At 38.3% G+C, this 16,906-nt stretch overlaps 1 protein-coding gene across 2 annotated transcripts in view; it reads left to right on the plus strand.

Annotated features, from left to right (window-relative positions):
• Positions 1 to 11,888, plus strand: part of BAZ1A (bromodomain adjacent to zinc finger domain 1A) — a 67,107-nt gene extending 55,219 nt beyond the window's left edge. Inside the window, exons 22-27 of one of the 2 annotated variants that reach the window (XM_039351843.1) lie at positions 1,357 to 1,604; positions 1,698 to 1,927; positions 3,381 to 3,841; positions 5,187 to 5,329; positions 8,632 to 8,719; positions 11,291 to 11,888. In XM_039351843.1, the coding sequence (XP_039207777.1) occupies positions 1,357 to 1,604; positions 1,698 to 1,927; positions 3,381 to 3,841; positions 5,187 to 5,329; positions 8,632 to 8,719; positions 11,291 to 11,292 (1,172 nt within the window). In that variant the 3' untranslated portion in view covers positions 11,293 to 11,888. Of the gene's footprint in view, positions 1 to 1,356; positions 1,605 to 1,697; positions 1,928 to 3,380; positions 3,842 to 5,186; positions 5,330 to 8,631; positions 8,720 to 10,003; positions 10,963 to 11,290 lie in introns of those variants that run through there. The other variant, XM_039351842.1, reaches the window with a different exon arrangement.
• The last annotated feature ends 5,018 nt before the right edge of the window (positions 11,889 to 16,906 follow it).

The raw sequence follows: 16,906 nt of genomic DNA on the forward strand, positions 1-16,906 counted from the left end.
TGAGATTATATCCAAAGGAAATGGCAGCTTTTCTTTTTTCTGGGCAGCTTCAATTTGGTCACTATCCTTTAATCTGTCATTAATTTTGGCATTAATACAGATTTGTCATGCCACTAGACCAGTTATTTTTGTTTGACCTTATTGTAGCCACAGAGTGCATTTTAGATAATTTGTGGAAGAATGATCCTTTGCTATTTTTTTTATCTTTCAACAAACTGGCATTTGAATCATATTGCCCCTCTCATTGATTAGTTTTTCATATGTAAAAAACGTACGTGCAGATGAATTACTAATTCTAATTCTTTTGATGTTACAAGTAAGAAAAGAGACATTGTAGTTTAAATAGTAACTGGTAATCTTTGAAGGTGAATTTGATTATGTGCAGATGAATTAATATTCTGAATTGTAGGGAGTAAGCAGGTATATCACCAATGATCTCCTGCTATAGATGAATTATTGGAGAAAAAAATTGTACAGTATGTGTGTTTATTTAGAACAATGAGAATATTTTTAGTCTGTACTACTGAAAAGAGCCGAGGTGGCGCAGCACTTAGAGTGCAGTACTGCAGGCCACTTTAGCTGACTGTGTTCAGCAGGTCAGCGGTTCAAATCTCACCGGCTCAAGGTTGACTCAGTCTTCCATCCTTCCAAGGTAGGTAAAATGAGGACCCAGATTGTTGGGGGCAATGTAAATATATATATACATTGCTTACTGGTGTACACCGCTTAGAGAGTGCTTGCACTTAAAGTAGTATATAAGTCTCATAAAATAAATAAATAAATAAGAACTATTGCAATCAAAAGCCACTGGAGTAAATTTACAGATTTTTATTACACCAGATAACTTGCTATGTCCACCTAATTATTCTAATCTAAGCCATCCATCCAGTATACACATTATTTATAAGGAGTTATTTATATTATATTTTGTAATTTTATTAATTATTTTAAAAATAGTTTCTTTGAATAACTTCTGTGAAAATTAAAGCTGAAGTAAGATCACAGAGAAGCCACTAACAGTATGGTGCTTATAATCTATATTTATCCTCTGATGTCTGATCATGAACCAATTTTTCATTTCTCATTTATATGATTTTTTTCCTACCTACCATCGAGTTTAGCTTTTGATGTTTTCTAAAACTTTTTTGAATACCAAATATTCATATCTATTAAATGACTCCATTTAGTTCATTTAACACTCATTTAAACTAAGATTTACAAAAATGAATATACTTTTAAACAAGGTTGATTATTCTCATATTTTTTGCTATGCAAGTAGTATTAGAACACAGATGTTTCACTCTATAATAAATAGGATAATAACAGCCTGATATTATTTGTTTTCTTTATTTGAAGATGGCAGTGATGGTGGCCGTTCACACAAAACCATCTTGGATCGCTGGCGAGAATCACTTCTTTCTTCTGCTAGCCTCTCTCAGATCTTTCTTCATCTCTCAACACTGGAGCGAAGCGTAATCTGGTCTAAGTCTATTTTAAATACTCGGTGCAAAATGTGTAGAAAGAAAGGAGATGCTGAAAGCATGGTGCTTTGTGATGGCTGTGATCGAGGCTATCATATCTACTGTATAAGACCAAAGCTTAAGGTAATTTGAAGTATTTGCTTTGAAAGTTTAAAAATTATTTCTGATCTTAAGTAGCAAAAAACATTTCAGTAATACATTCTGGCTCTCTTCAAGGCTGTTCCTGATGGAGACTGGTTTTGTCCGGAATGTCGACCTAAGCAGCGCTCTAGGCGGCTTTCATCCAGACAGAGAACTTCTGTGGAAAGTGATGAAGAGGCTATAGAACAAATTAAAGAAGAGGATGAAACTAGTTATGAGGAAATTGAGCAAAGTGAAGATGATTATGAAGAGGAAGAAGAGGATGAGAATATTAATAATTCTGATTCTCAAGAAGATGAAAAGAGGTAAATCCAAAACTAAGTTAGAAATGTGCAGAAGCTGCATACAGACTTCCAGTATTCTCTAGTTTTCTTTCTAGGGATACAAATCTTGAGGCTTGGAGACATAAGCAAGAGAGCACATGTGTATATTAGTTTCACAGAGTGACTACAAACAACCACATGACAAAATAGTAACAATGGTCCATTGGGATATCTGCAAGAAATATCATTTGCCTGCAAGCAAGAACTGGTGGGATCATACAATAGACAAATGGAAAATGAAGATGCTAAAAGTGCTCTGGAATTTTAGAATTCAAACAAACAAGCCCCTGCAACATAACAGATTTAACAATTGTCAATAAGAAAGACAAAAAAGTCTGGGGAGTGGATGTAGAGACAGCAGAATAGAAGAGGAAGAACTGGAGAAAATTGCATTATACTTGAATATAGTAGCTACCCATTTATCTATTCATAAGGTTTAGTTTTGGTTTCATCATTTAGCCAGAGAGAGGACTACTTTTGCTAGCACATTCTTCTAGATCAGCGGTTCTCAACCATTTGGGGTCGAACGACCATTTCACGGGGGTCGCCAAACAACGCAGTCCGCCATTTTTTTCCCCTTTTCCTTAGCTGTGCTACTCCTTTTTATTCTATTGGCTTTTGAAAGCCAATAGAATAGACTGTCTTGAATAGAGTCTAATTCTATTGGCTTTCAAAAGCCAGTAGGAATTGTCCAGGCTGTCTCTGCCCTGCTGAGCCCGCCAAAAGTCCCATTCTGCAAACGGTGCTGCATCAGTTGAGTAGTCCTTGACTTATGACCGGTTGAGTAGTCCTCAACTTACGACCGGTTGGGGGGGTCACGGCATTAAAAAGGTTGAGAACCACTGTTCGAGAACCACTGTTCGAGATCTAGAGTTGTGACTGAAGATCTGGTAGTAGTTTACTCTCCTCTAACTGATAGTATTAATATGCCAGAGACAGCTTGTAATTTATCCATATTCCAGAAAACACCAATTTAAAGTAGTCCATTATACTGCACTTCAGGCTTCATGTAGATTTGTTTAGAATTTCCAGTTAATTAAAAAAGTTGAGACTGACTGGAACTTTTAACTAGAAAAATATCTTGCTAGATTTTAAACTTTTTCATTGACAATTGCTTATCATATTTTAAACTCTTGTATTAATTGAGATCAGGTTATGTAAAGAAATACTAATATCCATTTTGGAATGTCCTTGTACTAACATTACCATCTTTGAAAACCCTCATTTGTGCACTTCGGAATCAGAAGTAATACCATAGCTGATGATTCTAGAATGGAATTTCTATACTGCAGGGTCCTGTTTGTGTATACACTTAAGAAATCTGACTGAATGTATCTTACTTTTTCCATTTAGTGCTGAATTCACAAGTTCAAAGAATAAAACAGAATAAAAATATTTGTATCACAAACATTTATAATTCTCTAACTTCTTACAGCTTATCCAAACTGGGGAAGCCTCAAGTAAAACTTACTTTAAGAACAAGAGCCCCAAAGCTTGCTAGTAATCAACTGAGTACTGGAAGATACAACTCTCGCAGTCAGCAGAATACACCTAAGCAAAATGGCTCTTCATATAAAGCTCTTGGAAAGAACATTAGAAAAACAAAATCTGCTCCTCCATCAGTGACAAAAACATTACGACTTAGCAGTCGTATTACTCGCCATAATCAAGAAATGCTGAAGGCAGAGGCATTTATAGAGTTGACCAGTCATCGAAGACAACGTAGAGGAACAAAGACAACAGACTCTACTCCAGAGAGTAGTTCTTCTGGTTCCCTTGGCTTCAGAATTATTGATGAGATGAATTTAAGGAAAGAGAAAAGCTCTCCAATATCAGTGGGGAAAAAATCACAAGATACAGACCCCTCCAAAAGGGGTAGGAAACGTCAGTCTACAGGTACATTGAACCTTTAAAATAAAATTGACTATCAGAATAAATTTAGTTCGTATTTAGTGTCACTTGGTTGTTTAGTGAAGTAGTCCAATGCTGCTTTCCATTATTAAGAACAGAGGGCAGTTAATTGGTGAATTTGCAAGCATAAAATTATTTATGGCAATACTGTAGAATGCTTTCTTAGTTTGATTTGGGGTAGCTTGAATAGAAGGATAATTCTTAACTGAATTGTTTCAGTTGAGATTATTTTTTTATGCTTAATGATTAGCCAGCCTCATAATATTCAACATAATATATTGAAAGCAAATAAATCAGGATCAGAAAATGCTTGGAATAGCAATTATAGTTGAAAATGCCTAAGTAAAACATTGTAAATTGGTGACATGAGTTTCTCTCAGGGTGGACAGTTGATAATATTTATATGATGATATTGTGATTTGCTACAGACACCATTGATTGGTGAAACTATCTTTGTTGAAAGAGTGAGCTGTGTTTGAATCAACTTTTGTGAATTTAACAAACAACTTGAATTGAAATGAGTTAGCGCAAGTGCCGGTACAATTATCTGTTTCCTGAACATGTTTTTCTTCATAAAATGGAACGAGCCAGGCTCAGACAATTTATTTCTACTTATTACAATATGGAATTATAAAAAAAGTATTTTTTCTTTCTTGTATTCCAATTTTGGTAATATGGAGTTTAGTTGTGTAAATAGGCATGGGAGATTAATTGGTAAATGAAGTCTCTTTTAATTCACCTTATTTGGCTGAAACACTTGGGATTGAGTTATATCTGCCACTGTGGAAGCAAGTAATAAATGAAAACTATATAATTATCCTTAGTATACTCATTTAGTAACCATGCATTCAGCCACTGTTCTCAGTTACAACAGTGCTAAATGTGGGATTTTATGATCCTTATAATTTGGCTTTTAGTGTTCCTGTGATCATATGATTATAATTTGGGCACTTGAGAACCAACTCAGAATTATGACAGCGCAGTGTTCCATGGTCATGTGATTATCATTTTCAACCTTCACTACTGGCTTTTGACAAGCAAAGTCAATTGGGAAGCCAATAGGAGGTTGCAAATAGTGATCACAGAAACTGTGCACACAGAATTCATCTAACAATGACAACTGGAATGGCTGCAACTGCTGTTATAAGTCAGTCATGTGATGATTGCATTGCTTAGTGACAGGGCTGCCATTCCTAATTTCCATCATTAAGCAAAGACTATCTGTAGGCCAAAGACGTGAACAAGTTTATAAAGGTGGATATATTAAATTTTTTCTACTTTCTCTACATTTGTCTTTTTTTGATGTTCATATGTAATCCTATTATTCCAGAACCTTCTCAAGTGCCACTGAATCGGAGGACCTCAGGGCGTCAGGGTGGAGTACATGAATTATCTGCTTTTGAGCAGCTTGTTGTAGAACTGGTGCGACATGATGACAGTTGGCCTTTTATGAAATTGGTTTCCAAAATACAGGTAAATATCATCAAGAGAGTAAAAGAATGGAATTGGAAATGGGCTGGTCACATAGCAAGAAGAACTGGTGGCAGGTGGGCCAAGGCAGTCATAGAATGGATCCACTTGATAAAAAGTTTCCACGAAAGAGACTTAAAACAAAATGGATCAACAACATTAGCAAGTATTGCGGGCCCAATTGGCAAAAGAAAGCTCAGGATTGTATAGGTTGGAAACATGTGGAAGATGTCTTCATCCTACAGTAGATAGACAGTGGCTAAAGTGATGAAGGAGGGGAAAGAAGGAAGAAGAGGAGGAGAAGGAGGAGGAAGAAGAAGAAGAAGAAGAAGAAGAAGAAGAAGAAGAAGAAGAAGAAGAAGAAGAAGAAGAAGAAGAAGAAGAAGAAGAAGAAGAAGAAGAGAGAATGATTTCAGAGTATTAAAATAATTAACTTAAATGTATATTGGAAATAATCACAAGGAGAAAAAATGACTAAATGTTAATGAAATCTGATCTTCATAAATAAGTTATACAGGGAAGGAAAATTGCAAACAAATAAAAATAATAAATTAGAAATAGGCCTTGCATAGACAAATTTAAAACCTTGTAAATTACTTGACTAACATACTAATGTACAAAATTCAAGTTATAGAATTACACTTTAGAATTCTCTCCTTCATTGAGGCTTGACAATGCAATTACTTTTGTAAATAGATGGCAGTGTTGTGATAGGAAATAGAGTATGCATCATTATAAAAAAAAATTGGTGCTTCTCAGATAACTTAACTGTAATGGACCAGAAATTATTATGTGAAATAACAATCCATAATGCTTCTTTAAACAAGACAGCTATTGAAGAGAGAGAGAAAATAGAAGTTACAATAAATAAAGTTTCAGCAGAGGGCAGTGTGTATCTGACTTATGCAGGCTCAGAAGCTAAATGGTGTTAAGACGGCTGGTATTAAGTGGGAATAGAGAATACCAGGGCAGTAAAGTAGATTGGAAAGTTTAAAAACCTCTTCCAGACAAAGGCAATAGCAAACCACTTCCATATTCTTGCCAGGGAACCCTACATGAAAGTATCAAGAAAGTCAAAAGTTAAATTTGAAGGGAATTTCACTTTTAAGTATGTGCTAGACTCCAGCAGTATGTGGATCAAGAACTACCAGAAGTACAGGCAGGATTTCGAAGAGGTAGAGGAACTGGAGATCAAATTGCCAACATATGTTGGATCATGGAGAAAACTAGGGAGTTCCAGAAAAACATCTACTTCTGCTTCATTGACTGCTAAAGCCTTTGATTGTGTGAATCACAACACATTGTGGCAAGTTCTTAAAGAGATGGGAGTACCAAACCATCTTATTTGTCTCTGGAGAAACCTATATGCGGGTCAAGAAGCAACAGTGAGAACTGGACATGGAACTACTGATTGGTTCAAAATTGGGAAAGGAGTCCGGCAAAGCTGTATATTGTCGCCCTGCCTATTTAACTTATATGCAGAGCACATCATGAGAAAGGCAAGGCTAGATGAATCAAAAGTTGGAATTAAAATTGCCGGGAGAAATAACAACCTAAGATATGCAGATGATACCACTCTAATGGCAGAAAGTGAAGAGGAATTAAAGAGCCTCTTGATGTGGGTGAAGAAGGAGAGTGCAAAAGTTGGCTTGAAACTCAACATGAAGAAAACCAAGATCATGGCATCTGGCCCTCTCAATTCCTGGCAAATAAATAGGGAAGAAATGGAGGTAGTGACAGATTTTATTTTCCTGGGCTCCAAGATCACTGCAGATGGGGGCTGCAGCCAAGAAATTAAAAGACGCTTGCTCCTGGGGAGGAAAGCTATGGCAAATCTAGACAGCATACTAAAAAGCAGAGACATCACCCTGCCAACAAAAGTGCATATAGTCAAGGTCATGGTTTTTCCAGTTGCGATGTATGGATGTGAAAGTTGGACCATAAGAAAGGCTGAGTGCAAAAGAATTGAGGCCTTTGAACTATGGTGCTGGAGAAGACTCCTATGAGTCCCTTGGACTGCAAGGCATTCAAACTGGTCAGTCCTAGATGAAATCAACCCTGACTGCTCTTTAGAAGGCCAAATCCTGAAGTTGAAATTCAAATAGTTTGGCCACCTAATGAGAAGGAAGGACTCACTGGAGAAGAGCCTAATGCTGGGAAAGATTAAGGGCAATAGAAGAATGGGACAACAGAGAATAAAGTGGCTGGATGGAGTCACTGAAGCAGTAGGCATGAGTTTAAATGGACTCCAGAAGATGATAAGAAGACAGGAAGACCTGGAGAAATGTTGTCCATGGGGTCGCGATGGGTCAGACACGACTTCGCAATTAACAACATGTGCTAATTGAAAAATAACCAATATGCTGTTAGATTATACAATCAGTAACAGACTAGGTTTGATGGGTTGTATGGATGCAGAATTAATTAATATGTAATGTTTTTTAAATCAACTAAATAATATTGCTCACCCACACCAAAATGGTTAGCTGAATTCGGTGGATTTAAAAAGACAAAGTGGGATGAGACTTTGTTACTGTTTGGTTTAGAAATGTTCTTTAAGACCCCCTGAAGTATTATATACCTTGGTCTTGAGATGGTCTTGGTTTGGTTGACCACTCCTGGGGAGGGAAATACTGATGTTGACAGTGGAGTTGTGGAGTCCAAATTTTTTAGAAATAGTTTTGTAACTTTTTCCAGCCTGGTGAGCATGAATCATTGTTTTTCAGAGGTCCTCAGGAATCTTCTTTGTTCAATCCATGATATGCTGTGTTGTGATTAGATCTTAATAGTGAATTTCCCTGTTCTTTAGGCAGGATCTCTCACACTCAAACCTGATTGTCATCTCATTGAAACACCTGATTAATTTCCCCTTCAAGTGAATTGATAATCCTAGAGATTCACATATTTTTGCCACATAGAAATATGTAGTTTTGAGTCCTTTTCCTCAGTGAATAATGAACAAATACAGTGTTTTAGATTCATTTGCTTAATTGGGTTCTCTCTGTGTAGTTTTAGGATCTGTGGAGAAGAGATGTTTTAAATCATATTTAGACAGAAATATTAAAAATTCAAATGTGTTCACAAATTTTGTGTTTAAGCACTGTTTAATTAAGCATTGCTATAATTCTTTTCCTCACAATCTGAAAACTAATTTATGTCAAATATATTTATATGGATCTCATTCTTCATACCAAAGAAGCAGGACCAATTGCTTGGAAGCAAACGACTTGCCTAGGATTGAAGAAAAAATAGTTTGTTTTGTATGAGATTATCCTTTATTTATTTTTTTATTTTACAACGTACAGGTACCAGACTACTACGATATAATCAAAAAGCCCATCGCTTTAAACATAATCCGTGAAAAAGTGAACAAATGTGAATACAAAGTAGCCTGTAAGTAATGTTGACTAAATAATTTAACAATGTTTAAAACAATATAATTTAAATAATCAGAAGCTTTGGATAACGAATATAGAAAATAACACTGGAATAGGTCTAGGGTTCTGCAGTGCTTCAGATTCAAAAGGAAATGCTTGTTTTGAAGTACATAGTTACTCCTTACACCAGCAGCTCCTTTAATCAGCTGCATTTTTTTCCTTGGGTCATGGGAGGCTGGAGTATATTTTCCCTTTTGAATCAGAAACACGGCATTCCCCTGGGACACGGGTTGGCAACTGCATGTGGCTCTTTGAGCCTTCTCCTGCGTCTCCCAGTCTTCTGTCATTTGCAGAGAGAGAGAGATAGAGACAGAGAGAGGCACTTGCGCTTCCCTTCTCTCTCTCTCTCTCTCTCTCTCTCTCTCTCTGTGTGTGTGTGTGTGTGTGTGTCTGTGTGAAAAAGAGTGGCCTCACACTATTCGCTGACAAGCTTATTGGGCGGGGCTCCTGCCTTTGCTGCGTCTCCCCAGGCAGAAAGCAGCTCTCTCTTTCTCTCTCTCTCTCTCTCTCTCTCTCTCTGTCTGTCTGTCTGTCTCTCTCTCTCTCTCTCTCTCTCTCTCTCTCTCTCTCTCTCTCTCTCACACACACACACACACACACACAGAGTGGGGGAAGAGGACTGGCAGATCAAGGCAGGAGAGAGCCAGCCCAATAAGAATGTGTGCCAGCTTGTTGGAGAACAGCATGAAGCCCGCTTGCCAGGTGAGCAGAAGATCAGAGACCGGGGAAGAGGAAAGAGAGAGGGAGGGAGAGAGAGAGAGAGAGAGAAAACTCATGCACAGCAGCCTCTATTTTTTTTAAATTAAACTCGTCAATCAAGCCCCCCCCCTCCAGCGCGCACACGAACCTGTGGCTCCCAGTGTTTTCTGTGGGAAATGGGTCCAAGTGGCTCTTTGAGTGTTTAAGATTGCCGACCCCTACCCTGGGACATACCTATCTAAACACAATTAATATTTAAATAAAATATTAGACTGCATTGTGTCTCTGTCATATTTATGCTGTCTCATTCTGAGAGAAAGATTGTGATCTCCCCTTACAAATCCAATCTGTGAGGTTCTTTGGACTGGGAGAACTGCTGGCAATAAGAATGGTATTCAGGTTAAAAAAACAGGTCTCCAGTCCTTAACCACTATATTGGATTAGCTCTCATAGAAGCAACTGCAATTTCACAGATAAATTCTTTGTTTAGAAATCATTGCTTTTAGGACTATAAAGGCATATTTATTTATTTTCCTTGCAGCCGAATTCATTGAGGATGTTGAGCTGATGTTTTCAAACTGCTTTGAATATAATGCTCGTAATACAAGCGAAGCAAAAGCTGGAACAAGACTTCAGGCATTTTTTCATGTTCAGGCTCAAAAACTTGGACTTTCAGTTGTATCAGGTTACATGAACCATGTTGCTCCAGCAACCAAAAAGTCACGCATCTAACTTCTTTTTACATCTTAAGAAGAACTTCTTAGGACTTAAATTAGAAGAAGCCTTTATATTTTCATAGAAAATGAAACACTTAAATCATGCAGCCATAGAAAGCAATAACATCTGTCACACCTTGGAAGTGTGGCCTGCACTATATTCTCAATTTATTAAGCACTCAGGAAAATGTAGGAAAGGTTCCCTTTTCTACAGTTTTGTTCGGTGTCTAATAATTTTGATATGTATTGAATACAGTACTAATTTATAGTAGCTTTGGTATTTTAAAGACCATTTTTGTCCAAATGTTTTTTTTCAGCACTAGCTATTCTCATATTGTTTAGAGAATAATATTTTCTTCTGTAGACTGTGGCATAGTTTTGTAAGGATTCTACCTTGGCTATAATCATAATTTCCAATACGTACAATAGAACAAGTGAAATATATGAAGTTGTTGCATACCAGTTTTTGACACTACGTGAATGAGTACAATTTTATATATTTTAAATTACTGTGCCAGTGCTGTTTGGAAAAATTAAACCTGACTTTATTAAGTAGATATTTATTTAGCTTACAGATGATTTGTGTATTTGTTTTTTATTTATAAAATATTTACTTTGCAAATTAAAAAAAATCCTTAACTTTGTTTTCATTGTGTTTTGTTTATACTTTTGATAATTGACCTCTTTTTATCCGGGAATTCTTCCAGCAAAACAGTAACTTACCAAACTGTATACTCAGTTGTACAATTTTGATGTAAAAAGAAAATAAAAAAATCAAGTATTATTTTATGTGTACTAGTGAACAACTCCCTTTGTGGAAACTAACTTCTATGGGTAGATTTGTTCGCAGTTAGCCTCAGGTAAGTGGTGTGTCATAGTTTAACAGCAGATGATTGCAAATCATCAGACTACCCCAGTACTACCCTGCATAATACAGGTCATGCTTTTTCACATGCAGTGTCAAAACAGCTGGCTAATTATTTTTCTAAAAGTTTGTCAATTCAGTAAATATTTTTCTTCAAGTATTGTTCAATGATTTACAAAAGTCAAAATTAAAGTACTTACTTTTGTCTCGGCATCATGTATCATTTTCAAATGTGTTTAACTTACAGGAAGGCAAAATTTGCAAGGAATTTTAATGATGGACAACATAAACTTTTTGCACTATTTCTTGTTTACTCATTCCTGATTCTTCAAAATGGACATCATTTTGTCAGGATTATCTATCAGTAAAAACTTGATGGCATATAATCCAACCCATCCTCCCTTACTTCATTGTATCCTTGAAGCTTGGTGCTTGTGTCATCACCCTTGGTATCTGACCATCTTGCCTTCTGCCAGCATTTTTTGTGATTGCCTTAAATCATCAGGATCTTCTACAGCAAATCTTGGTTTTGTACTATATAATTTAAACATCTATACTTCATTCTTAGTGTTTTGAGACAGGATTCTGGTTTTACTTCATCTACAATTAATTCCTGGTAATCATAAAATGTCTTCACTAAGTAAATGGTGGCCCACTAAATCCTTTTTTTAGAAGTGTGGTTTTCTGTGTTTTTTTATTTTGTGCATTTAGTAGTTTCATTCTATGGATTGTTGAAGTCTGAATCACAAAAACTGTAGGATAATAGCAGCATTATGTAGTTTTTTTTAGCATTTTCCTTTTTTTGTTACTGAAATATAAATTGATTTTTCCTGTCTTGGCTACTACTGTGCTTTCCATACTGTTTTTAAATGAATCACAAATAGTGCTTTAATTACACCATGTACAGGTAATTCTTGAAGTTATGACAGACACACAACCCCCGTTCCCCCAAAAGCTACTTATGATCCGATTTTAAATTTGTGGCTACTGCAGCAGCCTCATGCACAAAACTCAGGCAGATTTGCCCTTACAACTGACCACCTACCTATCTCCCCCTTCTTACCGCCTGTAGAGCTCTGCAGCTCTCACTGGGGAAGAAGAGCAGGCTACTCCACCCCTCTGCCATATGACTCCACCCCTAAGTAGGTACCACAAATCAGACAGTCCGAAAATGGTTCCTGCTTCCAGGACAGAGCCATGGGGCTTGGGATGCTGAGGAGTGGAACAGCCTGCTCTCCTTTCTCAAAGCGAGCTCCAGAGAGGTACAACAGATGGTAAGGGTGTGATGGGGCTGGGGAGGAGGATGAGGGGGGGTTAGATCTGGGTCCAAGTAGGTCCAAGGCCTGCAGAGACCCGGAGGGTGGGAGGGAGACCTTAAGAGGCTTGGGGCAGACGAGCCTGGGCCTGCACTAGGCACCCCATGTTCTGTTTAATGACCAATGTGGTTGATTAATGACCACATCAGGAACAGGAGACATGGATGTCATTAAGTGAAGCAATCTTTTCCCCAAATGCCATAATCAAACCAAGCAATTTCTAGTCTCCCCAGAGGTTCGACCTCCAGAGAAACGGAGCAGGGAAACAGGTTTATATCAGGGCTCAGATAGATACCTCTAAGAAGATCCACAAGACAATTCTTTACCTTTCATGGTTTAGGAAGGGCAGCTATTGCACAATGGTCCTTACATGCTTCCCTACATTTAAGGGAAGAAATATAACTGTGTCACAACAGTACGACAGCTGGGCAAGGGAGTGTGTTTAAAATTCTCAGTTTTAAACTGAGGTTTCTTGGGGACTTATGGGGGCCAAGAGCGAGGGTAGATGTCAAAGATTATGTTTCATTTTGTTATGTACACTGCCAGGCAAAATCTGTTCCTGGAAAACCAGCTGCCTTGCAGCAATCTCTAAGCTCACTTTTGCAACCCTGGAACACTATTATGTATTGTTATTTACCACCAAGTTTTGGAAGGTCCCTTTTCAATTAATAAACTTCAAAGTTCATTTGTCAACCTTTCTGTATCTGGCATCCAGTGGGGAAATCAGAGAGGTTGAATCAAATATTACAACAATATTTAAGATGCCATGTCACTTATACAGAGTTATCCAACCTCACACAGCCCCTATCGTCCTGCCCTTTCCCCCCCTTCTCCGCAACACTTATCTGCTGCTGGTCTACTTCTTGCTGGCTTCCTCACGGACCTGATTGTGGGAAGTTGACAGGAAAGTGCCTCAACTAATGATCACGGGATTTGGTTAATGATGGCACTCAGGACTGCAGGGATTTCCATCACAAAACAATGAGATCATGTTTTAGCACTGTATTGGTTGGCAGTGAAAATTCTGGTCCAATTGCCATTGTAAATCAAGGATTACCTATATAGAGACCAAGTGGAGATATGGTATAATTAGACTTGCAGGATTCTGTTATTGATCTGGTCCTGGACACAGCTCATGACCTGCACGTGGCCTACCAAACAACTCTGCAATCCACTTTCTTAAAAAAGTAAATTTAGTCGCTGCCACCACAAAAGATGATAAAATTGTCAAACACGAGTTCACAATTAAATGATTTTCAAAATTTGTAAAACAGTAGTCAATGGAATTTTTACTAGCTACAGATAGACCTTGAATTACAGCTGTTTGTTAGCAAGCATTCAAAGTTAATGACAATGAGAAAAATAATTCATGGCCGGTCCTCACACTTATGACTGTTGTAGCACCCCTCATGGGTCAACATGATCAAAATTTGGAGACTTGACAGCCAGCATGTGTTTATGATGGTGCAGCATTCTAGTGTCACTTGATTGCCATTTTCAATCATCCCAGACAGCTTCCAACAAGTAAAGTCAAGGGGGAAGCCAGATTTACTTAATGACTTCAAGATCCATTTAACCACAGTAATTAAACAACCATGGCAAAGTCATAAAATCAGGCACAACTCATTTAATGACCTCCTACTGTAATGACACATACCAGTCTCAATTGTGGCAGTAATTGAGGACTACCTATAATAACCAAATCCGTGCTTTTAGACCAAGGGTAGGCAACCTTGGCTCTTTTATGACTCATGGACTTCAACTCCCAGAATTCTTGAGTCAGCTATGCTGACTCAGGAATTCTGGGAGTTGAAGTCCATGGGTCATAAAAGAGCCGAGGTTGCCTACCCTTGTTTTAGACCATTCTGTTTATAACTAAGTCTATATATTATCTTCTAAGAAGTCTTCCTTTTTCAGGTGGGAATCGTACTTGGAAAAAAAATGTTGAGCCTGTCAGGGTTACAGAAGGAATAGCTAATGGAGTTATGAAGTCACAGAAATAAATAGGGTGAAAACCTTTGGCCCATTTAGGATTCAAGGCAACAGAAGAATGGGACAATAGATAATGAGGCGGCTGGATGGAGTCACTGAAGCAGTAGGCGTGAGCTTAAATGGACTCCAGAAGATGGTAGAGGACAGGAAGGTCTGGAGGAACATTGTCCATGGGGTCGTGATGGGTCGGACACGACTTTGCAGTTAACAACAATTATCAACTCACAAGCCTATCTCAAAATAAAGGGAATCAGCTCATAGGGTCCAAAGTTTTGTTTCATTATTTTAAGGTTGAAAAAATGAAAAAAAAATATGGCTATTTAAGCTGTTTAATTTAAAAGGAAATTTCTCACTAAAATATTCCTCATATGGTATAAATGGTGTAAGATATGAACGTTTACCTAATTATTTTTCCCTCTGAAATTAGTTTTGAATCTTGGCATTGACCAGCCAACTATTGATTCTGGACCCCCTTTAGACAGGAAGAACTGAATTGGTCTATTTTCAGAGCTCTGCATTGGAATTCCCAAACTATTATAACTCTAGCAGCTTATATGTAATACTGTGTGAATAAAAGTAATCTCTTGTGGAAAAATTAACAAAATATATATCTCTAGAGATTCTCAATCATCCAGGTCATGGTTGTCCCAAAGGTGCTTTTTCCAAAAGAAAAAGAATCAAAGTTTCTTGGATGAGAAGCAAAATGTTTTCAAAGATAAACCCAAGATAGTCCAGTTGGCTGTTGGAAAAAGCACCTTTGGAATAGCAGAATCTATATTTTATTAAAAGGCAATCACCTGCTTCATGTTTTCAATATACAACTTCAACATATAGCTTCAATAACTCCTACTTTTCACATAAATCTGTGTCATCTACCTTTCCCATATTTAAAAACAAAGTCTTTCTATCCTAGAACTAAATTCCACTGTAAAATGATATATAATTTAAATTAATGATGAATATGAATATATAACTTTATTGTACCCTATCTTTTTAACATCTATTTGGTCAATCTTCAGCAATCTTAAAAGTTCTTGAGCTGACTTCAACATTAAATATATTAGGAGTCATTCTTGAAAATATTAATGTAAATCTGGTTGTAACCAATGTCAAACTGTAAAACTAGCTTTTTCAAGTTACTTTTGCTAAAGCAGTAGTGTTCTAACACCTCTCTTGATAATTCTCTTCATTTATCTGCAATTTACAATAAGATATTCATTTTCCATATAAAAAGGTTGAAATTATTTTTCAGTATCAGATGCCAAAGAACAGTACTGAAAATAACATTCACACTTTTGGTGGCCAAGCACATAATATGACAATTCTCAAAACATTAGACAGATGTTTTATTATCTTCTTACACTGACACAGAGGGAGTTTTGACTGTCTTTTTCATCAAGAATGTATTTATTACTAAATTGTCCTTGTTTGTGGAGAAGGAATTAGGCTTTGTCACTCACATTCAAGTCCTTAACCTTGAGGTTAAAAATTACTCCTCTCAGAGCCTTGAGCACGTCCCCCTTTCATCAGCTTTGTCATCCAACTGCTTCTACAGCATAATTCTCAAGACCCCTATGAGCTTCAGATGGTGGCTACATGACAGTGAACCATTAACTGGCTAAACATATGTTGTGTGAAGTCCGCATGTGGTGTGAATCCAGGAAATTTAATTACATAAACTATGGTACAATTAACCATGGGTAAGCATGCCCAGGAGCGTTGTTCATCCAATGAATCTCTCTCACACAAGTACACCATATGATTCAGGACACTTTGCAGCTTCTTCCATTTTGTCTCTGAGTTTTGGTATCTATTCTTAGTTAGCTGGGCCAGGCACCCCTCTCCTGAGCTAGGCGTTGTCGCTGTAAAAACCTTTTAAATTGGTCTTGGGTTTTTCCCATTGAAAACAGAGGATTTACTATACACTCAAACACAAACACTACACCGCTGGCCGTGAAACACGAACGACTCTTTCCCCATTCAGCTCTTTCTCCAGTTCCCACCCTTCTCACTCCTTTTCGTATCAGGCAGCGGCGGCCCCTCGGCTGCGGCAGATTCGTCCTGGATTCATTCCTGCCCGCTTCCTTGGCAGAACAAGGCGGTCCAACCTCAGCAGGTGCGCTCAGAGAAGCCCGGCCAGGAAGCGGCGTCGGGGGCAACTGCTCTGCAGCCGCCGCCGCCGCCTCTCGCTCATCTCTTCCCGGACCCAGCGCGTAAGCTCCAAGAGCAGAGAGCCCTTGCAGCGACACAAAGAGAGCCAAGCCCGCCGCAGGACGGGGTGGCTGCGAGCGGCGGTGCCCGCTATCCGTGGGGCGGGCCAAAAGTGCGGCAGGACCCGTCTCACCTGCCGCACCCCACGTAATCGAAAAGCGCAAAGGCGGCTGAACAAGCCGCAGAGGGGGCTGCAAGGCAAAGACGACGCCGCTGCCGTGCTCCGGGGCTGGCCCGCTGGACGGCGGAGGGATGGGGTCGGCCAAGAGAGGGCGAAGGAGAAAAGGATGCCCTCCGGGGATGTAATGCAGAGCAGCAACGGTTCCTCCCCCTGAGGAAGCCCG

The sequence above is a fragment of the Crotalus tigris genome, unplaced genomic scaffold (genome assembly GCF_016545835.1).
Source record: "Crotalus tigris isolate CLP2741 ecotype Arizona unplaced genomic scaffold, ASM1654583v1 scf7180000018371.15429387391:27106975, whole genome shotgun sequence".
Lineage (NCBI taxonomy): Eukaryota > Metazoa > Chordata > Lepidosauria > Squamata > Viperidae > Crotalus > Crotalus tigris.